Source organism: Terrapene carolina, unplaced genomic scaffold (assembly GCF_002925995.2).
Source record: "Terrapene carolina triunguis isolate 2854851 unplaced genomic scaffold, T_m_triunguis-2.0 Scaffold93, whole genome shotgun sequence".
In the NCBI taxonomy this organism is placed as follows: Eukaryota; Metazoa; Chordata; order Testudines; family Emydidae; genus Terrapene; species Terrapene triunguis.
The window spans coordinates 8,029,622-8,054,034 of NW_020664444.1; the positions used below are offsets into that span (position 1 = coordinate 8,029,622).

The 24,413-nt window shown below is 46.8% G+C and overlaps 1 protein-coding gene across 5 annotated transcripts; it reads left to right on the top strand.

The window, feature by feature from the left end:
* The first annotated feature begins 2,403 nt into the window (after positions 1-2,403).
* On the top strand, positions 2,404-23,531 carry DHRS7B (dehydrogenase/reductase 7B). 5 transcript variants are annotated; one of them, XM_024205240.3, is made up of 8 exons: positions 7,203-7,829; positions 9,566-9,731; positions 12,180-12,361; positions 16,199-16,314; positions 17,973-18,183; positions 19,540-19,632; positions 21,339-21,491; positions 22,683-23,531. In XM_024205240.3, the coding sequence occupies exons 2-8, from the start codon at positions 9,589-9,591 to the stop codon at positions 22,886-22,888; spliced, it is 1,104 nt and encodes a 367-aa protein (XP_024061008.2). In that variant the 5' UTR covers positions 7,203-7,829; positions 9,566-9,588; the 3' UTR covers positions 22,889-23,531. The 5 variants fall into 5 exon arrangements, with proteins under 5 accessions (XP_024061010.2, XP_024061008.2, XP_024061011.1 ...); XM_024205242.3 differs by lacking the exons at positions 7,203-7,829; positions 9,566-9,731 and adding an exon at positions 2,404-2,506; XM_024205243.3 differs by lacking the exon at positions 9,566-9,731.
* Positions 23,532-24,413: the final 882 nt, after the last annotated feature.

Here is a 24,413-nt window from a genome sequence, read left to right on the forward strand (position 1 = left end):
CTCAGTCTACAAAACTGAAATGAATTTTTGAAGATAGCACTAAATGTAGTGCTAGTGAAAAGTTACGACCTGGCAGTCTTGGAAACTGGAAGTTTTTATTAATCCATGGAATATGTACATCATGGGCAGTAGCAGGACAAGCTTCTCACACAATGACCAACCCATGGGCCTTAACCCCGAGAGAGCCCACATTTCCATGGTGCAAGGGCTAGTCACAATACTCAGCCCATTCAGTCTGAGGGGCTGCAAGGAGTTCCAACAGTAATAGGGACACTGGTGTCCCTTCAGAGTCGTACTGAGACCCTCAAATTCATTTCACATAGGACACTGGGCAACCACTAAAGACCTAGCCTGGAGTCAAACTGCTGACCTAGCGCTGAAAGGCTCCACATCCCATTACCAATCCCCTGAAGTTTATTGCCTCAGCAGAGAGATTTAGTTAATGGAGACAAAGTTGAAAACCCCCCTTTGTGTTTGCAGGCCACATCCCAACAAGAATAGGTTGAAATGCTAGTGTTCCAGAGTCTGGATTATGAGTTTATAAGACTACAAAGTGAGTGTTGAAGACTCTCCAAGGTACGAACACCTAGTCCTGTAGTTTAGGTAAAAATTATCTGTGGTAGAAAACAGAGTATGGTCCCTTTTCTGAAACCCATAAACCTAGCAATCCTTAGGAGTTTCTTTTCTATGCAAAGATGAAGTACAGGGTTCAAACAAGATTCTTCAAATATCAACTGGGATAGAATCCGTGCAAAAATCTCTTATTCAACCCAGCTGGTCTCCTTAAGTCAAAAGAGAAGGTGTTGAAAACTGGTTAAAGATGCCTCGGCACCAGATGGTGCTCCTGAAGTTTGTCTCTGGGATGTAGTAGTCTGAGTGAAATCTGTCTATCAGGTGCCCTGTATTTAAAAATCATCTTTATATAATGCGGGCCATTTTTGAGGCCTAAGTGTCATTTTGACACTTCCAGTTCAGCTGTTTTTCAAAATTCTGCTCAGGGATCATTTTGTCGCACCTTGGCATTAGCCCAAGGCACGTGATCAGGAAAGTGGGAGTCAGTTTATGTAATAGTGTGTTAACTCCTGTTCAATTCATCACATAACAAAACCTCAGAAATTGCCTTATAGCTCTGAAAACATATCCCATGGCTTCAGATAAGCAGTAATGTTATTTGGCTGTTAAAACAAAATAAATGCAGTGGCACAAACACATGAAACCATGTATATTGCTTTTAACTTGCCTTTCCTTTATGTCCTCTTAACACTTGTCATTCTAGTTATTGGGCCTCAGAACTGACATAGACTGCAGGCTGCTCTTAAAATTTCATTTTACCCAGGGGGGCTGGAACTAGGGGGGCTGCCACACCCACCGGCTTGAAGAGGTTTCCATCATATACAGGGTTTACAGTTTAGTTCAGTGACTTTCAGTACACCCCCCCCCCACTATAAAAACTATTCCAACACCATTGGTTCAAATATCCACTGATATTCTCTACTCCATATATAGCACTGCGATACTATCTCAATTCAATATGAGATTCTGCTCCGCCTCCAATGCCATGGTGGATTCGACATAACAACACATACCTAACAAGTGTCAGGAGCCCACAAATGGGGATCCATTTGGACGCTTATTTAAACCTGCAGCGGCCACAGCATCACTACCAGGCCCCATAATAATGCCCCCGTTACCACACCTCTCCTTCAATAGATCCTGACTTCCCCTACCTGGACTAGCCTTTTGGGGCTGGGCAAGCATGGCTGGTGTCCTGCTACCCCTTTCATCTGGGTGTGATTTAGGGCGACAGGGGCAGACGCAAGGCCTACTCCTCCCCTGAAGTCATTGCTGTCTTTCTCCCCCTTCTCTTTTCCCACGTGCCCCATTATTTCCCTCCCTCCATTAGGGGAGGCACCACTACTCTTTCTGGAGCCAAGGCTTTTCACCCCTCGTCCCGGGAGGGCCCAAGGGGCCCCTAAGCCCGTGGCTGCCGCAGAGGGGCCGCAGGAGAAGGAACCGCAGGCCGTGCGGCCTAGGCAGAGGCTGCGCACCGCAGCTCGCAGGGCTGGGAGGGAGCCGCCACAGCTACCAGGGGCTGCCCTGGAAATCCCGGTGATTTTCAAGCCTCACACCTTGTAACACCGACACAGCCGCCGCCCTGTGCCTAGGTAATATACGGGCAGGCCCCGAGCTTTGGGACCCCAGCGAGGCAAGGGGAGCGGCCGCTTATCCTGGACACGGGGCGGGGTGTGTGTCTTTCTCTGCCTCGCGGAACCCCCTGGAGGAGCCTATGTTTCCCGGCCGAAGGGTAAGTGAGGTCGGACCCGCTGGTCCGTTCCTTCAATCATCCGCTCCGGCCCGAAGCAGGCAACATCCGCCTCACGCCGGCGCACCCGCAGCGAAGGAACCGCTCGCTCCTGGTGACGCGAAAGGGCGGGCAGCGCGTTCATTGGTCGGCCGACGAATCCCGCCCACTTCCGGCTGTGGCCATGGTGACCGGGATCGTCAGGTAGGGTAGGAAGTGGGGCGCGAGGGGTCCCGGCCCTGCAGGGCAAGGTGGGGGTCGCGGGGGTGGCCCCGGCAGGGCTCCGTGTGGGGAGCGGGCTGTACCAAGGCCACGGAAGGAAGGGCAGCCTGGGGCGAAGCGGGGGCCTGGCTCTGGAGAGCTGCTGGTCCGGCTCGGGACCCAGCCCCGTGGGCTTTGGGGCGGAGCGAGCCCGGCTGAGATTCCTGGTGCACGGCCGGGAGATGGGCACTAGCAACGGGGCGGGGTCCTTGCTGATGTGCCGTCTCCCTCCAACAACCCCATCTGGCGGGGCGTGGGCGGGGAGGCCTCGTCAAAGGGCCCCGCTGAGGTTCACGGCGCTGCAGCTGCAGCCTCGCGACCCCTAGGACGCTGAGCAGAGGGAGACGCGATCAAGCCCTTCGGGTGTAACTTCTAGGTGTTACTTCTCTTCCCTGCACGCTGGTCGGTAATAGGACCTGAGCGATCGGGAGCAGGGGCAGGGAACGGAGACATTCCAGGGAAAGTAGCCTTAGAAGTGAGCGGCGCCTGCAGCCGTGCTGCAAAAACAGCTTCTTGGGCTGGCAAACGCGTGGCTCTCCCCCCGAGGAACCCTGGTCCGCTTGACATTAGTAGATCTGATGTAGAACGACTTCTGCTGTCAGATTATTATGGTACAGAGAGATTAGAGAAAAGGGGCATAAAGATAAGTAGCCTAAGGGACTGGTAAGGTCTGTTGTCTGGAACCTGAAAGGGAGAGTGGGCATGAAGACTAGTGAGTTGCAGGGGCACCACTGGAGAAGGGAGGTGGATCTGGCCAGTTTTGTTGGCTTTTCTTTGCTGAGTTAAATTTAGTTATGACAATTAAAGGGGCTAGTTCTGTAACTAAGTGTGAAATTTGAAAAGCTTAATTCTGAGATGTAATTGCAATCTATGATATGAAGAATTGTGTGTGGTGACCAGTTCTTTAGCTACAGGAGGGTACAAAGTCAAATTACTATTAAGAGACAGCTGTTAATAACTTATACTCTTGGGTAATGGGATAAGGAACATTTTGACCTCTAGGTTACCAGTTCAAATCCATCCCAAGACAGTAGTAGTGACCAAAAGTCATTGCTGTCTGATGGGTGTTCAATGGCCTATATGAAATAGAGCTGCATCTCAAGCCAGGTCTACATGAGAAACTTTTGCCAGTATAGAAATGTTTGTTTGAGGGGGTAGCTATTTGCATTTGGGGTTTTTTGGCATTTGTATGCTGATAAAATTCCTAATGTAAAGGCAGTTATGCCAATACAAAAATGCTTTTGTTGGTATAGTTATATCATTTGGGGGAACAAACTAAGCTTTGCAGTAAAAGCACTCTTTTGACAGTGAAAGCTGTCTCTACACTAGTATGGTTTACCAGTAAAGCTATCCTGGAAAACCTTTTCTAGTGTAGGCCTGGTCTTTGTGCAGGTCCTAGCGGATACCTGTCAACATCAGAAAAATCACAGTTGGCACCTTTGTTGTTAGTCTCAGCAAAGAGGCTATAAACAGAATGAGTTGTACAAACTGAACTACCCCATAGATGTAGTCCGTAGAGGTCAGGAAGGCTGGTAAGACAGTGTGTGAGGAGGGAAGGAAATTGCCTCACTGCTGTCCATACTGTAGCTTAGAGCTTGTCTACACTTGCACTTTACAGCACTGCTACTTTCTCTCTCAGGGGTGTGAAAAAACACCCCCCAGAGCACAGAAAGTTTCAGCGCTGTAAAGCACCAGTGTAGACAGTGCACCAACACTGGGAGCCAAGCCCCTCGTGGAGGTGGTCTTTTTAGAGTGCTGTGCCGCAACTACAGAAGCCTCGTTAAAGCACTGCCAGTGTAGACTAGGCCTGAGTCTGTGAATAAAGATAAGTGCAGGGCTCTCAAGCCAGTACCTTTCACTGCTGTTATACTCACTAATTATAACTTAAAGAAAACGGGAGGAGGGTGAAATTGGAGATAGGTTAATTTCCCCAAAATATTTCAGATGGTGTTTGGTCTGACAGAATAATTTGTAGTAAGATACTCTTCTTGGCTTTTGAATCTTTTTTTCCTATATTTGTCAGTGTTTGTTTGAACTTGTGCACTTCCCCAAGCACCTCAGCAGAGGGTTTAGAAAGGGGGATTTAGAAATAAAGTTGTATGATCTAGTGAAAGTGGCTTAAAAAAATTGCTGAGATTAAGAATGATCTGTCCTGAACTCCCAATCTGGCAGTCATGTCAAGTGCTTAAAACATTCATTTCTTTTCCTGTCTGACATGGAGATCACTGTATTGTATAATGACCACATGTCAAATCATACACAACACAGTAAAATTTCCTGTTGAAATACAGGTATTGTTTGACTTAAGATACCGTTTGTAGTAATGTTTACAAGATGGGCAGCTTGTCGAAATAAAGGTGCAAAAACTCAAGCCTCAAACTAATACAACTATGTCCATTTAAAAACAAAAAGCCCGAAACCACTGATTTGTTGCTTTCCATTGTGTTCCACTATGTACAACAAAATTAAAAAAACAAGATCCTTACCATTTGTGGCTCTTAGAGCGTCCACGGCGCTCTTTGTAAGAGTAAGAGAGTTAACCATGACATCCTGGCCAAATTCCAACGTGGGTTATTGCATTCTTTCTCCCTAAATTCCCTCTGCCTTTTCAGTTGGATACAGAAGTTTTCAATTTGTGTGTCACGTTGGTGAGTTCTGTGGAATGGCCACCGAGTGTCACCTTAGAAGTTTTAGTTACGGCTGATTGTCTAGAGTTCTTTGGAACAAATAGTGTTATGTAAGTGTAAACTACTGTTTTTAGGTAAGTTAATTGTTTACATGTGTAGGAGTGCATGGCCATCCTTCTCCGTCAGTCTCGAAGGGAAGCCACGCCCCCTCACTCGGGTCCCTAGCAAGGCAAGGGTTACTGGGGAAATAGCAGTTTCTAAGGCAGGGGTGGGCAAACTATGGGCCCGGGGGCCACATCCGGCCCTTCAGATGTTTTAATCCGGCTCTCGAGCTCTCGCCAGGGAGCAGGGTCGGGGGCTTGCCCTGCTCCATGTGTGCCGTGGCTCCCGGAAGCAGCAGCAGCATGTCCCCACTCCGATTCCTATGCGTAGGGGCAACCAGGGGGCTCCGCACGCTGCCCCGCCCCAAGCGCCACCCCCGCAGCTCCCATTGGCCAGGAACCACGACCAATGGGAGCTACAGGGGCGACACCTCCGGACAGGGCAGAGTGCAGAGCCGCCTGGCTGCACCTCTGTGTAGGAGTCAGAGGGGGGACATGCTGCTGCTTCCGGGAGCTGCTTGAGGTAAGCACAGCCCAGAGCCTGCACCCTGACCTCCTCCCATGCCCCAACCTCCTGCCCCAGCCCTGATCCCCCTCCTGCCCTCCGAACCCCTTGGTCCCAGCCCGGAGCCCCCTCCTGCACTCTGAACTCATTTCTGGCCCTACCCCAGACCTGCACCCCCAGCCGGAGCCCTCACCTCCTCCCGCAACCCAACCCCCAATTTCGTGAGCATTCATGGCCCGCCATACAATTTCTATACCCAGATGTGGCCCTTGGGCCAAAAAGTTGCCCACCCCTTTTCTAAGGGCTTGTCTACACTACCGGCCGGATCGACGGGCAGCGATCGATCCAGCAGGGGTCTATTTATTGTGTCTGATGTAAATTGACCGCTGATCGCTCTAGTGTTGACTCTGGTATTCCACATCAACGAAAAGCGCCAGGGGAATCGACAGGAGAGCGTCTCCCGTCGACACACCGCAGTAAGTAGATCTAAGTATGTCGACTTCAGCTACGTTATTCACGTAGCTGAAGTTGTGTAACTTAGATCGATCCCCTCCCGTAGTGTAGACCACCCCTTAGGCCCTGGTCCTCTAGGCAGGGCCAAGCACCAGAGAGTCCAGGGGCTCAGGCCCTCAAGCAGGGCCTGAGCACCAAACAGTCGGAAATCCTGGCTCTGGCAGAGAGCAGACAAATGCTAGTCTGTTGGCCTAAGGTAGGGAGGTGCCACCCCAGGGGTGGGGTTGGCAGCAAGGGATAGGGGGACCCTGACCCACCCTATTGCACCAGGTCCCAGCCCAGGGCCTTAACAGTGGTGGAGGTTTTCACCACTGGGTCAGCGGGGATCCGACTCAAACACTGACCTGGATTCAGGCAACACCACAACCAGACTAACATCTGGTATCCCTGGGCTACTTCCTATACTCCCCTCATGGTATACCTGTTGTTCGGGGTTCTCCTCCAATTCCCCGAGGTACACTGCTAATGGCGGCTCTCTGGGTCCTCATCGCTGTAGAGGTCTCCACTGGGTTCAGTTCCTGGCAGGAGCCATCTGTCTCCTCCAGCAGCTCCAGCCCAACTGAGCTGCAGGGCCTGCCTTTTATTCTTTCTGTCCTGCCACTCTGCTTCCGGCAGGACTGGCATGGGTGTCCTGGCTTTGCCCACCAAGGGGTGGGCGGGGAAGGCCAAGCCCCCTTGGTACAACATGGATTTAACCACTTCACTGTTACACCTATATGTTTTTCTTATCAAATTCTGAATTAGTCTTTGAGCCTCAGTCTGTCATTTGCAGAGGACTCTCATGTGGTCACATGGAAGTTCTGAGTTCGTTACCAACTAAAAATTGCTGTTCACTCGTCATGAGATCATTGTAACAGTTTAATAGGTGATGTTTCCATAGCAGTTTTTTAAAGTCTTAGCTTATCTTAGGTGTGATTTAAATTCCTCTCCAAAGTGTTTGGCTCAATAAAGAGATTAACTGATATGAAACAAACAGCCCTGGGCCAAGCACTTAAGACACTGGGACATCTCAAGGATGGAGAGAAAGGAGGGTTTTGTTTTTTAAATGTAGTGAGATCCAGTTTCAGGGTCTCTACTCCACTGGAGAACTGAACTACGTTTCGAACATGCTCCTACTCTGCAGAGATCTCAGCTGATCCATGAGTCTTTCCTTGCCCCTGCAAAGTACATAAAATTCATTATTCTTCCTGGTAGCTGTTCGCTTCAGCCCCATCAGCACCAGCTTAAAAAAATCAGCTGCTCTCTCTTCAAAGATTATTTTTGTTTATTTCTCATTCTTCTCTATATCTATATAAGCAGGGGGACCTAAATGACCCTCACATCTCCAAGGTCACAGACAGTCGTGTTCCTGAGGTCTGTTGCTAGAGGCTGTTCTTGGCAATTTCCTGCCAGTGTTGGAGTGAAAGTGGCTGCTTGGCCCCCTGCCACTTCCCAATTTAGATCTGTCTGCCCTGTGTCACCAGACCAGAGGGAGACACTATCACAGAGAGCCACTGCTGGCAAGGGAGCTCTTTTCAAAGGTAGGAGATTGTACTTTCTTCAGACCAAAGACAGTAGCTGTCGCAGTACAGGGCTGCACTTCTTCCAGCACAGTCACTCCCCTACATAGGGGCTCTTCTCTCTTTTTGTTTTATTTTTTAAATGAGACCCTTCGCTTTCTAAAAATACCCTCCCAGTTGCTACCATTTGTCACGTAAAGGACAACATGATTCTAGGAAGCTGGAGTTACAGGAGAATAGGTATTATGAGAGACAGTTCTTCACCGTATAACTGTCTTCGGTTTGTGGTTTTTCATAGAGCCCCTTGGTACTTTAACTTGTCTTTGGGGCTTTAGTGCTCTCTTGTACTTGATAGGCAGACCCTTTCACTCCTTCTGACTTCTACTACCTTCGGTTTGGTTTGGTTTGAGGGGGGAAATTATTTGCATGTGTGGCTGTGATCTGTTTTATACTATTTAGTCTTTTTGACAAGTTCCCAATAATTTGTATTTGTTTATATTCATTACAGTTTTTATTTACCCTCCTGTTCAAGGTCCTTTCTCCTCCCCCGCAAACTGTATGTTCTTCTGTGCTTTTGGGGGTCGTGAAAGTTATGATCAGTGATTTGCAACAGTTATGAGCTTGGAGTCCCCTCTTCTCCAGATAATTTGGTGTCATCTTAAACCTTTCTTCTAGCTGTCAGGAAAAGGTAGTGGATCCAAGTCTTGGAATGGTGATGGTGGGACCTTGAACTTTGAAGCTGGAAGTCTGGGGAATGCCCATTGCATCTAAAATTAACCAGCAGGGTTGATAATATGGGCTGCCTCCTCGTATCTCTTCCTGAGATCCCTTTAGTTACTCTGAAATTTCATCAGGTTTTAGGCCTTCCGACCTTCTTCCCACCACCTTTTGAGTATTACAACTTGACATTTTGTGCTGTGGATAAAGTCCTTGTTGATTCCTAGCCTGTATTCCTTCCCCAGTTCACAACTACTCATTCCTTCAACCCCTCCACCAAGTAAACCTCAAGAAAACTGATCAGGGCACATTCTGATACCCTGTTGTGTCAGCAAAGATGCTGTGCTCAGTGAAACTGATAGTACCCTGCTTAATAAATGAGAGCACACCCTGTACTGAATTCCTTGGTTTCTGTGGCCATCCATTCCAGGTTGGGTCTGCCTCCACACTATCTGTCAATCGCTATCTGTATCTAAACTCTCAACAGCAGGTCATTGCTGGGAGACTGGACACAACAACTAAGGGCTAGATCTATTTCCCATTAAAAGGGAATTCTGTTGACTTTAATGGGAGCTGCAGTAGTGCCCAAGGTGAGAGGTATTCTTGCCTTTCATGAATCACTGAAATCCTTTCCATCAGGAAGTTAGTCTAACTGGCAACTAGTAGGAGTTACTTCTGTCCACCCCTTTTATGCATTTAGGGACTATCAAGCAGTGTCCAGATTCCCTCTGATACTCCACAGCACATGCTATTCCATATACTGACCAGAAAGCAAGGTAGGACAGGGTTTTCTAGTCAAGCTATGACTAGTGAGCGAAACCCTCCCTGGAGTTTCCCAACCCCAGATGGCCAGGAGAGTAGCTCCCTCCTTGAGTCAATCCTAAAATGTCCTGAATGGTGGGGCCATCAGGCCATGCCATTCTGTCCTTATTTCCATAATTCATTTGCTGGGCAATTCCTTAATGGTTTTAAATTCCACTGGCGGTGTTGGTCCCTGGTGATGTTCTTGATTGAATGAAGGACCTTTGCTCTCCCCATAGAAAAATAGACTGTAGAACGGCGAATGGAATACAGTAACCTGGTGCCGTGTTTACTTGGGGCAAACTGTCCTCCAGCACCAAGAGACCCAGAGTGGACTAAGGTATTTTCTCTGTTGACCCTGGAATCCGAGACGGTTGTTCCTTGGGCGCGGATGTTTACAAGAGGGTTTGTAGTTTTTTACTTCCTATCCATTTTCTATTGGTGCTGCCTTTTGCTTTAATTGGATTCTCAAAAACCACAAGTGAAGAAAACGGCAGATCACTGGGAGCTTTCACCAGCCAATAGGGAGCCACATATACACAAGTCACCTTCTTCTGCAAAGCCTTTTTACCCCACGTCATGTGACGTGAGGAACGGGGATAGTTGCTGGTATCCATGTTATGATGTTTTTTCATCCTCTTGTCTGGTTAATGATTTCACCGTTGGCCACTGCAGCAACTCTTATGCCATAGTGATGCTTTCCAAAGCGCTGACGTGTTCCAGCACTGCAGATGAGATGCACTTGGTACATAATACAACAAAGAAAGGGCTAAAGTGTGTTTGTGAGCCTAAACAAAAGCCTGTGTAAACATGACGTCTTAGTATTCCTCTTCCATATTTACTGTTTCAGTGACTTCCATATTAAGCTTGTTCAGTTTTACAAGTCAAAGAAACGAGTGTTTTTTGTTTTTAACCTGTAAGTTGATCCTGAAATTGGAGCAGAGTTTAGTGATCTAGATCTGAGGTACTTTAGCAATTCTTTCCTATGCTTATTCCTCTCCAAGACAATTAAGATCAACCATGTTGTCCCTGATCTCTGTCCTGAGGTCTCAAGCCTGACTGAGTTGGGGCTTTCTTTGTCCTGGGATTCTTGTTTATAGAATTCCATTCCAATTCCATCCTCAGAGTCTCTCGGTGGCTGGCAAGCCTTTCTATTCAGGTAGGTATCTCTGATCATTCGTATCCCCCCTGTTTCACCAGTTCTTTCTTCCTGGAAATTGTAAAATCAAAGTCCTGCTGCTGGTTGTGCATCTGGTTCACTGTGATCTTGAGGTGAAGATTAGGTCACCTGTCCAGTTTCCCCAGGCATAAATATGGAAATAATAGAAAAAAGGACAACAAAAATGATTAGAGGTACAGAAAGGCTTCCAGATGAGGGAATTAAAAAGACAGAACTGCCTAGTTTAGAGAGGAGATGAATAAGAAGTGAGGTGTACAGAGAAGGTGAGTCAGGCACTCATTTATGCTCTTTCAGAATGCAAAAACAAGGGGATGCTCAATGAAATTAAAAAGCAGCTGATTTTTTTGGTCAATAAACCAGATGACTGATCCCCACAACAGCCTGGTGCAGTAGGTAATTCTAATCAGTGTGAACTTGGACACTGCAGAATTGCTTTAGATAACACATGGGAATTGTCCATATCCTGTAGACTAGGGTGGTTATCACAGTCATTGTAAAACTGGTTAAAAGGTATTCTATCCCCACTGTACATATAGGGAAACGGAGGCAAAGAGGTTAAGGGCCAGATTTTCAGAATAGCTCAGCTCCCTTATAGGCACCTCAATTAAGTGGCCAGCTCCCAGTGAAAACAGCTTAGATGCCTAAATGGGAGTTGAATATCTACCCTGCCATAACTTGTTCCAAACACAAAGGTCAGTGCCAGGGCTCTTGCCTCCCAGTTTTGCACTCAAACTCTAGATCATGGCCTCCTCTTGTTCTCTGGGGGTATGTCTACACATTAAAGAAAAACCCGTGGCTGGCCCATGCCAGTCGACTCTGGCTCAAGCTGCAGGGCTGCTGCATAGACTTCCGGGCTCAGACACACGCCCACCCCACAAGTGGATTGGCTTATATCCACCTGGAATAATGTATAGGTACTTGTCTGTTAGGATCCACATTTCGATACTGTGGTGATGAATGCTATAGAAAAATCTAAGATGTTTTTATATTACCATAGATGTGCAGACACTTCCCAGCCCAAGGAGCATGTGGTCCAGCTGTGTCATGCACAAGAAAACAAATGCAGAGAGTGAACAAAAATGTAAAATGAGAGAAAAGGAGGCTGTTGGAAATGGAATCTCTGAGCTTAACTTTGTAACATGGTACTTTAAGATGTCCAAAACCAAATGTCCTGTCGTGATGTTCAAATTGGCATTTAAGTGTCTAAAATGGGCATTTACATGATACTACCAATTTTGTGCAGGATTTTTATAGATTCATAGATTCTAGGACTGGAAGGGACCTCGAGAGGTCATCTAGTCCAGTCCCCTGCCCGCATGGCAGGACCAAATACTGTCTAGACCATCCCTGATAGACATTTATCTAGCCTACTCTTAAAAATCTCCAGAGATGGAGATTCCACAACCTCCCTAGGCAATTTATTCCAGTGTTTAACCACCCTGACAGTTAGGAACTTTTTTCTAATGTCCAACCTATGTTTCCCTGAATGTGTCCACATGAAAACTGGGTCCTGTGTGCTGGAGAGGGGCCAGGGTGGGGGGCAGAGAGTGAGTTAAGTGTATGTTAGCATCTTAATCTGGTCAACATCCTAAAGGGAAAAAGGGTCACCAACAGGTTTCAATCTCTTCCTAGCTTTTCTGGCTGTGAAATGCTCATTTGCTTTCATTTTGTAGCTCTAAGAAGAACATTCACAGAGGGAAGCTCATGGATCTCACCTTCACAGCCATTGTCCCACTGCTTCTCGGCAGCATGGGGCTCTTCGCCCTCTTCAGGCTGCTGCAGCGAATGAGGATGCGAGCCTACCTCCAGGATGCAGTAGTGGTGATCACAGGAGCTACATCTGGCCTGGGGAAAGGTGGGTCTCCAAGTGCACTGCAAGGTAGCGGGAAGCTGGGGTGCAGAGGGCTATGAGTGAAGAGGAATTGTTTGTTCAGAGCCACACCCTTGTGAACATGTACCAGCACGGAGCAGAACGTTTCTGTGCCTTTGCACCTTGGAGAGGTAATGGGAATAGCTGTACATCCAAACCAGTCACAGCTACACACTTCCATGTAGGATACCATACCTCAGCACTTACTAGAAAGGCCCCTATTGTTTGTTTATATAAACTTGAGAGCTCATTGAAGTGAATAACTGGTAGCAGAGACCCTGTGCTGTCAGGGGCCTTTGCCCACCTAACATACTGGGAAAGCCAGGAGAGCAGACTGATAGATCCTACAGATACATGGAAAATTCAAAGATTCTTATGTCAACTTTATAAATGCTAGATGTATTCGTATGGGCTAGGGATTGTATTCTGGCTCCATGGGAAAGTTACAGGAGTTTTATACAGGAACTAAAATCATTGGAGGAGGGGGGCAATTTAATGCAAATCTCCAGGTTGGTAATAAGTCTGGAGAAGCCTCACATTGCATAGACTGCTTTGACCTGATTAAAGAGGTCTAGTAAGCAAAGAACTGAAACCCTTATCACATGATGCCCCTGACATGGGGGGAGAGAGGCCACTCACATCTGATCCAAGAACTTACATGGGACTGTGAGGGACAGGCCCTGCAAAAGGACCTGGCATCTTTTAAAACTTGCTAGGGTCTCCGTGTGGAAGATGGGTGACCCTTGGTAAGCTAGACATGTGTACATGAGTTGTTCATTGTTTTAAGATTTGTCTTCTCTGAAATGCTTTTGTTCTGAATAAATACTTTGCTTCATGAAAGCTGGCTGGTCCCTGGTTAACCCTGTCATTGTCACTGAGAGAACAGGACTGCAGGCACTGAACTAAAGTCAGACCTACTGTGGGGATTACAGAGAATTGCCAGAGAAACTGCAGCTTAAATCCCCAGTCTATAGGGAGAGTGTTTTGGGACTCCCTAGAAGCCTGAGACCTAAGTGGGGTGACCTCAAGGAGGATGCGAAGGACTTAAAGGTGCAGTTACCTCAAGAACTGTGACACAGACCATTTCTATAAGACCTTCTAGAGCTGGTGATCTGGACTCGTCTCCTCTTGTACTTCCAGATTATCTTTTCCCTAGTCTGTTCCTGTCCACAGTTAAGGGGCATGCATGCTTCTCTCCCCTTTGGGTACAAATCCCAAATTGTCAAATTTTAAATTCAAACACTCCACCCCACTATTGTCAATAGGAGCCAAGAACTTTAAAAAATGCAAAGGTGGTGCATTTGAACAGCCATCAAGTATGTGACCTGGTAGCTTTTGTCAGGGGGAGACTTATGCGCTGCCTGGGTGGATGTGCTCTATAATTCTTCCCAAAATTGCCTTAAAAAAGCTTCTTGGGCTTACAATGTCCTTTCTGCTGTCTTGTGACTTCTCATTGTCACTTGTACAGCTTGTGTATGTCCTACCTACCTTTTTGTGTGGATTTGTCCTTGAGGAGCAGCAACCTCACTAGCGGAATGGTCAAAATATACTGGATGCCCATCTCAGCCAGCCAGAACTGAAGAGCTGCAAGTGGGTGTGAGGGGGCGGGAGGAGTATCATGTTTCCTGTTTGGAAGAGAGACAGAACCAGTGTCCTGGGAGAGACCTTTGAAGTCAAAGTAGCGTATTGCAATTTAAATACCATACGTTTATTGGGAGTCGCTTTCCTACTTGTTGCTTTTCAACTAAGGAGCAAGAAGGGATCCTCCCAGCCCAAAGTTCTTATCCCCTTTTAAAATTTTAGTTCCACCCATTATGCAATCAGTTTTCCTCTCTTACAGCCTCTGCTGTATTAAAACCCCAAGCAGACCGTATGCCATCTTTTTCCCGGGGCTATTTATATATTGACACATCTAATTACCCTTGGCAACGTATTGTTCCACACCCTTAGATGTCATCACAAAGCAGTCCAGCGTAATTAATAAGGGACTTACTTCATTAGGTCATGATCAAAGGGCGTGGAAGGACATAAAGCTGCACTAGTAGTTAAGAATTACACCAGAAATAAATAGCCCTGAGAGAGGGATAACATCACGTTATTTTTGTTGCCTTTTCTTAAGGGTTAGAATAATAGTAGCTGGCTGGATAAGAGTTATCATCAGGGCCCTACCAAATTCATGGCCATGAAAAACATGTCACAGACTGTGAAATCTGGTCTTTTGTGTGCTCTTACCCTATGTTATACAGATTTCACAGGGGAGACCAGCATTTCTCAAATTGGGCATCCCGACCCAAAAGGGAGTTGCAGGGGGGTCACAGGGTTATTTGGAGGGGGGGGGCACAATATTGTCACCCTTACTTCTGAATTGTCTTCAGATCTGGGTGGCTGGAGAGCGGTAGCTGTTAGCTGGGCACCCAGCTCTGAAGGCAGCGCCCCGCCAGCAGCAGCGCAGAAGTAAGGGTTGCAATACCATCCCATGCCATCCTTACTTTTGCACTGCTGCTGCTGGTGGCGGCTCTGCCTTCAGAGCTGGGCTTCCAGCCAGCAGTCACCTCCGCTCTCCAGCTACCCAGCTCTGAAGGCAGCGCCACCGCCAGCCAGCACAGAAGTAAGGGTAGCAGTACTGCAACCCTCCCTACAATAACCTTGCGACCCCCCCCCCACAACTCCTTTTGGGATCAGGACCCCTAAATTACAACAGCGTGAAGTTTCAGATTTAAATAGCTGAAATAATGAAATTTACTATTTTAAAAATCCTATTATCGTGCAATTGACCAAAATGGACTGTGAATTAGGGATGTAAAATAGTAAATGGTTAGCCAGTAAGCATTAGTCTTACCAGTTAACTGCCCTGTTAACCACAGCCGTGCCAACCGGCCGGCGGTCCCAGCCACGCTGCCCAGCAGGAGTAGCCCCAGCAGTTAACAGGTTAAACAATATAATTTTAATCATTTAAATGGTTAACTTTTTAAAACAATATTTACATCCCTACCGTGAATTTGGTAGGGCCCTAGTTATCTCACTGCAATGGCAGGATGTAGTCTCCCTTCATAGAGAATGAAGCTGCCATTATACATGACCCTAGTGCATTTGGCTAGGAATGATTTTCCAAGGCCCCTGATGTTGCAGATGCCTGAAGAGGCAGTGTAGCCATGTGTTATGTCCCTCCTCCACCTTCCAATGGCATAAGTCATTTGTTTCTAGTCCAGGAATGTTCAAATACTGGACCTTAAACTACAACTTTGATTTACAGAAAAACTAGTCTAGATCTTTTTTCGAGGCGATGATTTCCATTGCACTGGCAGCTAGAGGCTAAGGCCCCCGTGTGCTAGGCACTGTATACACACAACAAAAAGACAGTCCTTGCCCAAAAGACCTTCTTTTACGTTTTAAGACTAGGGACAACAGGTAGACATGGGGAACGTAAGGGGACAGTAACATAGTTATGAGCAGTGACCAGAACACACCAACTGCCCAACAGTGGTCAAGTGTTTCTAGAAGACAGAGCTTCTCTCTTACTCCAAGGCCTTTCTGCTTGGACTCATGCTTCTGAGGCAGCCTTGCTTTTCAGACCAAAGATGAAAAATTAAGATACTACTTTAAAAATAAAAAGCTTTTCTATTAGAAATGTGGTATAAAGAAAATGCATCTTGCTAGAAGTTTAAGATTCTGTTGGCGAGATGATTTGGTCACGTGATCAACATGGCCACCTCCAACCCATGCTAATGGGATCTTTAGTGCATGTCTCCAGCTATAAAGTAGATACGAAACCTGTTTCTGGCATTAAAACACCTGCTCTTCTTTTATCCCCTTCCTCCAAAGAATGTGCAAAAGCTTTCCATGCAGCTGGTTCCAGACTGGTGCTTTGTGGCAGAAATGGTGAGAGACTACAGGAGCTGGTGCAGGAGCTCTCTGCCAAGGCCAATCACGCAAAGAATGTAAGTCTAGGGCGAGAACGGGCTATTGCATCCTGGTGCTGGGATTGCTGTTCATGCCATTACAGGATATGCAGAATTTCTGGTTGAATGAGAAAGTTGCAATGCTGCAATTATCAGCAGTTTATGCTGCATGTATGGGAATATAATCTAGTGATGTGTCCTGTCTTGCAGAAAATGTTCTTGAGTCAACCATCTTAAAAATGATCCATGATTTAACAAACCAAGTGTGTGTGCATGCGGGATGGAGACCTGTACCCCTGGCAGAGTAACTTAACTGACTTCAGTTTTGTTTTTGATCTCTACCTATAAAATTGGTTGGATAAAAGGGTAGTATCTGGCCACTGAAGGTTCTTAGCGGTGCAGGTACAATCCCAGGATAACAGAACAGGCTGGGACTCTTTGACTATATCAGAGTTATTTTATCTAACAAAGTAGTAACACTTTGGTGCAAGAGAGATTCCAGGGGGATCGCACGTGCTCACTCCCTGCCTGACAGCTGGTGTTGGGAGCAGGCCAAAGTGCAGTGCACTCCAGCTATTCTGTACTGGTTTATTAGCCCACAGAGGGCTGTTACATGTTGGCACAACTTAGAGCTGCTGTAGGGAGGTGCAAAGGTGACTTAAAGCTGCCTTTTGATCCTCTCCTTCACCTTGTTCCTGCACCAAGTGCAGAAATGGAGCAACGTAGAATTGAGGCCCTTAGCTGTATCTCCCTCTATCCTATCAACACATTCCCCCCCAAGCAGGGCAGAACAAACTGGAGGGATATGTGTATGGTACCTCCATGCACTCTGACATCTACTTCCACAACTCTAAGCAACACAAGAATCTTCTGCTGTGCTCTTGGGCCAGTTTCCTCATTAAATAGCTCTTTGTCTTTGCTACTTCCATCCTTCACGTCGCCACTAACCCTTCCCTAATGCAGAAGGGTGATCCATGTTTGTAAAGTGTTACCAGTTTACTGCGGCTCAAATCCCCAGTAGTTTGAGGATGGGACTGCTTGGAGGATGTGGGTAGGAAAGAAGAGTGGACTCTTCCCGATAGACTTCCGTGGGACAGTCCCTGACAGGATATCACAGGTAGAAAATTGATCTCCACGCCACTCCATTTCATTACCTTTGTTATTTCCAGTGCTGGGAAGATCAAGAGGTGGCCCAGTTGTGAGGATCATAGAGTTCTAAGATGTGGCCAGTGGCAGCACCGTCTATACCAGTAATACTCAGACCTCAGTGTTTAAGGATCAACATTACCCAAAAGAGTCACAGAAGTATGAATTCATTCTTTCATTTACCAAGCCTCAGTCTAAGTATCACTGCTCCATGCTATGGATGTGTGATCTGAGATTGACATGGTCCCAGCATGCAGTTCTTCAGATTTGAGCAGAAAGCCTTGTGGAGCAAGATGGAACATTGCATGCTGGGATCTGTAGTTTCTTTAGTCCATACCAAAGGAAATAGAAATTTGCTCTATTGATGATTGTGGGTTCCTTGCAAGTAGCCACTGCAGCCTATGATTGGACAAAGGTTGGGTGCTCCTGCCTTCTCAGCTTTGAAGAAACAGTCCTCTTCTTTGCACCTTCTCCCTAAGAAATGGGAATGAATGGGCAGAATGGTCAGGAGCCCAGAAGAAGCCTTTTCCTAACATGTAGTTTGTTCACAGATACACAAACCTTTCACTGTGATCTTTGACCTCTCTGATACTAAAACGGTAGTAAGTGCTGCTGAAGAGATCCTGAAGTGTGTGGGTCATGTGGACATACTGATCAACAATGCAGGGATCAGTTACCGAGGCACAATATTGGACACGGGGATGGATGTGGACAAAAAAGTGATGGAAACCAACTACTTTGGTCCTATAGCATTCACAAAAGGTATACACCACTTATCCCTTCCTCATGCATTCAGGCTGGGCTGTTGCTTAGCTCTTCAGATTGGGATTACCCCTGCCCCTTGTCCTTGCCTCTCCAGCTGTTCTAACTGCTTACCATTGCCCTCCACTTTACGTTGCCACCCATTCTTAATCCTATTAAGATTCTTCAGAAAAAACCTCCTGAACTCTTTGCTCTCTCAATTCTCAGAGGCCCTTGCGCTAGAATAGTTTCTTCTGTAATTGTTGCGTACCCATATTATTTGTGTATCCCTGGTGACAGCCCTATTTTGTTTTAGTCTGGTTTGGAAAAGTTTCTGTGTAGACAGCAAAACTGGGATCCATCTGGGAAGTGGTTACCTGACACAAGTTTAGAAATATTGAAACCAAGAGCAAAAGCCCCTTTTATGACTTCCCAGAGGAGTTTCCTTCTGCCAAGCCATAGAGGGTTAGAAAAAGATAGATAGATATCAACACCCTTCTTGATAGCATTTCTTTCTCTACACAGAAGTGATTTGCCTCTCCTCCCCTTGTAACGTTTCTGGTGCTCCCTGGTGCATCCTGCCACTTTTGCTGTAGAATGTAAACCCTCCAGTCCTGCCTAAAATTGCCCAGAGTTCAGATGGCTCAGCAGAGCCTGTCTTCTGTGACCTGTGCTTAGTTGCTTTGGCTTAACTAGAATCTGTTGTACTCTTATCCATGACCTTATGCTGGGGGGGACGCTGTGTGTTATTGTAGTGCTTGGTGGTCAAGATCAGGGCATACTGCGTTCCATGCTGCACAAACATTTGGTAAAGTCTATCCACTTTGCTCTTTAAACCTCCTCTGATTCTAGCTCAGTAAACATTTCAAGAAATGCCTTGTTCTCCCCTCTGCCCTGGTAGAACCCCAGAGAGCACAGCCAGACTGCAATAGCCAGGTTTGCTATCCCAGCTGAAGCTGCAGTTAGTGTTCAGGTTTAAAGTGACAATCATGGTGCACACAACCCTTTTGACTCCAAGGAGGATGGCTCATGAGTCATTAGGAGTGTGTAGAATAGTTCATGATGGAGGGTGCCTCTGGTATTGCAGTCTCAAGTGGAGCTGGAAGATTTCGGGGGCGTGAGGGGGGTGCAGGAGGGGAGAAGAACCAAGAGAGAATGGACCTTCTTGGCATTGCTTAATCTGGGGCCTAACGAGGGGCTTTCATTTTAACGTGAGCATCTTGTTAACCAGTGTCCCCTGACCCTGCTCCTAAATTGGATCAGCAGACCTTAGATGACCCCAGGTTTCGTAGTGGCACTGCTCTTATAAACACTGATTCTGGGTAGCAGTAACAGCAATTATTGTTCTTCTGAATGAGTCTCCCCCCCTCTCTCTAGCTCTTCTGCCCTCCATGATCAAAAGACAACAAGGCCACATTGTGGTGATCAGCAGCGTTCAAGGCAAAATAAGCATTCCTTTCAGATCAGCATGTAAGTACAGTACTTGTATGCAGGATGGGGAATAGGAGTCCAGGGCACTTGAGTGGAGGGCTGAATATTTGGATGCTATTTCCATTGCTCCCATCCTTGGAGGAGGAATGCAAGAGCTGTGGAACATTTTCAATGTGGGCTCAACCCTCTGACACAGTGGTCAGAAGTGTTCAAGGGAGGGGAGCCTTGATCACAAGTCTTAAAATCTTCATAGACTGAAGCTCTGGTCTAAAATTCTCAGGGGAGGGCAGGCCAGGATCTCCTTCCTTACCCTGACAGCTTCATGGCATCAATCCATGCTAATGTCTGAGAACCCCTGCAATCTTTAGTTACTAGGATTTAGTTCCATAATCGTATTGCCGTTTATCCATGCTCTTTTCCTGGCTTCTGCGTGACCGTTCTCCCTGGGTGTAAGGATCCTGGGAATGTAGAAGCGTATCCTGTTACTTAAAGAGCACAGTAAATTGCACACTGCCTTACCAAAAAATGCATAAGCAGATAAGGTCTTTGGCATGAAGAGCCTGCAGTCGAATTTGGACCTATAAGGGTAATAATTCAGACTCAAGACAAGAGCAATCTGTGAAAAAATTAGTGTAGGAGACCTCAAGGAAATAGGGATTTGAAAGGAGAGAGTGCTTGAAACCTGGGAAATTGGAGACCATTTCAAGCAGAGGCTGCAGGATGAAAAGAAGGCACAAAGCTGAGAGATAGATAAGAGGGAACAGAGAATAAGGAGGAATGCAGAGACAGGTTGTACGATGAAATGAGTGGCACTGTAAAGAGTCCGGTAGGGGAGGAGCTTGAACTTGATCTAGAAGGAGTGGGGAAGCCAGTGAAGGATTTCAAGAAGGGGTTGTGACGTGGTCAGAGCAGCAGCAGCAGAAGATAACAATGGTGATGTTTTGAATAGGTTAGATTGGGGGAGAACAAGATGAGAGGTGGAAGCTGAAGGAGCTGATACAATATGCTCCAGGCACGGACCTAGGTTTTGGAAGTTGGGATGATGAAGGGGATCTGGATTTGAGAGACTGCATAAAGGTGACAGGACTTAATGAGAGCCTGAATGTGGGGTGGAGTAGGGAAGAAAAGAGATGCCGATTATCTAGTCTTGCAGACTCCATGCTGGGGGAGGATTAGAGTATTCCTATTGGACTGGGAAGAGAGACTTTGGGCAGCAGCTCAGTTGAGGTGCGGGGATGCATGGAAAAGAGGTGAACAAGTCCTGCCCTAGGCTGTATGATTTGTCTCTGCTCCCACCTTGTTGTGTGATCAGGTTTTTAATTAAGTAAAGAAGCCACTCCCTGAGCCTGCTCTATGCCTTGTCATACCAGACCCTGCTGTCCTGCTATTGGGAATTATATTCCCGCTCTGCCTCAACCATGTATTTCCTCAATTGCTCTTCTATGCTGAACTCCAGCTCTCTTATCAGATGTGAGAATTGTTCTAGGGCCTTCTGTCCAAGTCAGATATGAAGCCCTGCATCCTGGCCAGCTTCCAACTTGCGTAATGACCTTTTGCCTTTTGAAAATGCCTCTAACTTCCATTGAGAGTTGCTGTTCTTCGCTTCTTGTAACAAAGCGATACAGTGTTGCACTGTGCTGTTAAATGGTGCTGTGCTCTAGTGCCAGAGGGGTTGCAGGTGAAAAAAATTAGCCTGAACCCTGCTCCTCCTCCCTCTGACTGCATGCCCAAGTTGTGTTTTGCAGATGCAGCCTCCAAGCATGCCACCCAGGCCTTTTTTGACTGTCTGCGAGCTGAGATGGAACAGTATGAAATCGATGTGACTGTTGTGAGCCCTGGCTATATTCAGACAAATCTGTCTGTCAATGCTGTAACTGCAGATGGATCTCGCTATGGAGGTGAGGATTGGCCTTCTGTACTCATAGAAAACAAGATCACTTCTCTGCTAACAAACTACTCTCAACGCCTCCGCCTCGGCAATTTGCCAGATCTCCATGTTGCAGGCAAGAGAGTGATTGCATTAGCAGAGTTCTACAAAAGGGTTGCATCGGCCTCAAGAGTTTGGGGGATGGGGTTTGCCTCAGGGAACGGCTTTGGATGCTGGCTGTAGGGGTGTCTCCAAGGAGTAGCACAAAAGCTGAGATCTCTCTCAAAGAATAAATTGCGATTTGGGGGTTATACAGGGACCTCAAGGGGCTTTAAATGGTACGTAGGAGCTGGTATTTTTAACAAGCCAATTCTGTGGCACTCCACACGTGTTTGAAACGAGCTTAATTGACAGTATCAGAGGCGTAGCCGTGTTAGTCTGTATCCGAGGAGTCCGGTGGCATCTTAAAGACTAACAGATTTATTTGGGCATCTGAAGTGTTTTTTTTACCCAGGAAAGCTTATGCCCCCAAAAAACTGTTAGTCTTTAAGGTGCCACCAGACTCCTTGTTGTTTTAATTGACAGTGTTTCTTACAGTGCTGCTGTAGCCATATTGGTCCCAGGATATTAGAGAGAAGGTGGATGAAGTAATATCTTTTATTGGACCAACTTCTATTGATTAAAAAAAAATATTACCTCATCCACCTTGTGTGTCTGTTACTTACAGGGATACAAAGAATATACAATAGAAAGGAGGCAGTTAGTTGAGAGGGAAGGAGGGAAATGAATTCAGATTATTGAACTATAGCTCCAGCTGAGCTTTGGGGACTATGGAAACGCTCCATATTCTCCCTCACTTCAGCCAGTCAATATGCACCTGGCATTTATGCAGTCAAATGGCAGCAAGTGAAACTTGTGAGAGCATTCAACATTGGAGCCTCCATCCATAACTGAACTAAAATGTCTAATAATGCCTCTGGTGGATCACGTGCTTCAGTGGTGGAGCAATGGCCTGGGATCTGGGAGGACCCCGTCTACTGACCTGAGCTTAGCCATCACTCCAAACTTGGGCTCCCAACAAACCCACCTGAAATTGGTTTAAAAGCAAGAGTCTCACTGACAACAAAACACTATGTGAGCTGAGCTTTCTTGGGGAAATAACCCTTCAGAAACGAGTGCTTACCTGCTGCCATCCATACCGATTTCCCTTTGCTCTTTACAGTTATGGACAAGAACACCATTGAAGGCAGAACAGCTGCAGAGGTGGCTCAGGTGGTTCTTAATGCAGTGGGGCAGAAGAAGAAGGAGGTGCTCGTAGCTGGCTTACTGCCTTCCCTGGCTGTTTACCTGCGAACTCTGTCCCCCAGACTCTTCTTCACTTTTATGGCATCTAGAGCAAGAAAGGAGAGGAAAGCAAAGGACTCTTAGAGCTCAGCTCCCATGGGCATTGACTAGGACAAGGAAACGAACTCAGGCATCTTGGCTTTGACTATGGATGTGTTACTTCAAGAAACAAATTTAAAAGGTTGCATCTTACCATTGTGTGCAGAGTTGGAAGTTCCATGCAGATCACGGGAGGCCCACAGTGCCCCACCATCACCTAGAGAAGGCTTCCTCTACTACAGGTGAACTGGCTGAAGCTGCAAGGGATGATACCTGAGGAGAACCTTTCCCACTCTCCCCACCCTCATTTTGAGTTTTATTGTTCTCCAGTGAGTAGGAACCAGTGCTGGCTAAAGCCAAGCACAGGCAGATAGATGTTATTTTTCCCCACCCAGTGCTCCCAGTGAACTTCAGTCCTCACCCAGGAGCTCTCCAGAGCAGAGTCTGCCCCCAGTCTGATCCAGAAGTTATCCCTTGGGTTGGAATGGTCTACTGTGTCCCTAGTACACAGCATCACTTGATTTAAGCCAAAATTACCTGTTCAGTGCTGCTTTTTAAACAGTTTAAAGTGCCCAGGTCCGGGTTAGGAATGACACCGTGGATATCTGCACTGGATGGAGCACGAGTGACCCATTAAGCCACCTAGCCTTCAGATCAGTTTTTGTATTAGCCTTTTTCTAAAGTAGCTCTAGAAGCACGGAACCCCTGGAAAGGTGGTGGCGGCGGCGGCAGCACCAATGTGAACCTTTGACTGTAAAACACTCAGACACCCAGCAGTGTTCTGCTGTGTGCCTAGAGCAAGGAATAAGCTGTGACCCCTTTGGTGCCAGGCAACAAGCCTTGTGATGACAAGGGGTGGGAAGTGAACCTGTAGGTGCAGCTAATGGAGACAGACCCATATGGTTTTACCTGTTTTAAAGCTATTGTGTGTTAATTGGGATCTATTACTGCTTCCACACTGTATTTTGGGGTATCTTGCTAAACAACTTCAGCATTGAGGCTCCAGGGAGAGGGCACTATCTGTCTCTTCTCCCATTTTCCCTGGGCCTAATGGAGCATCTCCCTCACAGAGGGAGGTAGGACGCTCATCCCTTCTCCTGAACACTGGTTACTAGTGGGAAGGTTAGAATCTGTACCCTAAAGCAGGGTGGTGTTGCTCAATTTTCCACTTGTTTGATAGGGCAGGCAGAAGGGGAGCTGACTCATTCTTAGCTTCCTTATTTAAAAAAAAAACCCTGATAGCAGAAACCGAATAAAATCCATCCAGACCCAATCCCTGCACTCAACTGCTAGCCCATGTCCTGTGCTTATTCTTAGTCTCCATTTCTGCGCACTTTACCACTCTTGCGTGTGTCCTGCCTGTAAGTGCACCTCAAACGATGTGTCCCTTCAGGGTTTGAAATGAAGTGTTTTGTGCTGCAGCCCCTGTCAGGCAAGGCAGCTGAAGCTAATTTGGGAACATTCCTGTGCTTGTGCCCTGCCAATGGGGAGTTAAGATGACATTGTAGCACCATACACCTTAGTCCTAGCCTCTGCTGTCTTGGGCAGTCTCACTTGTAGAGTATCCCTC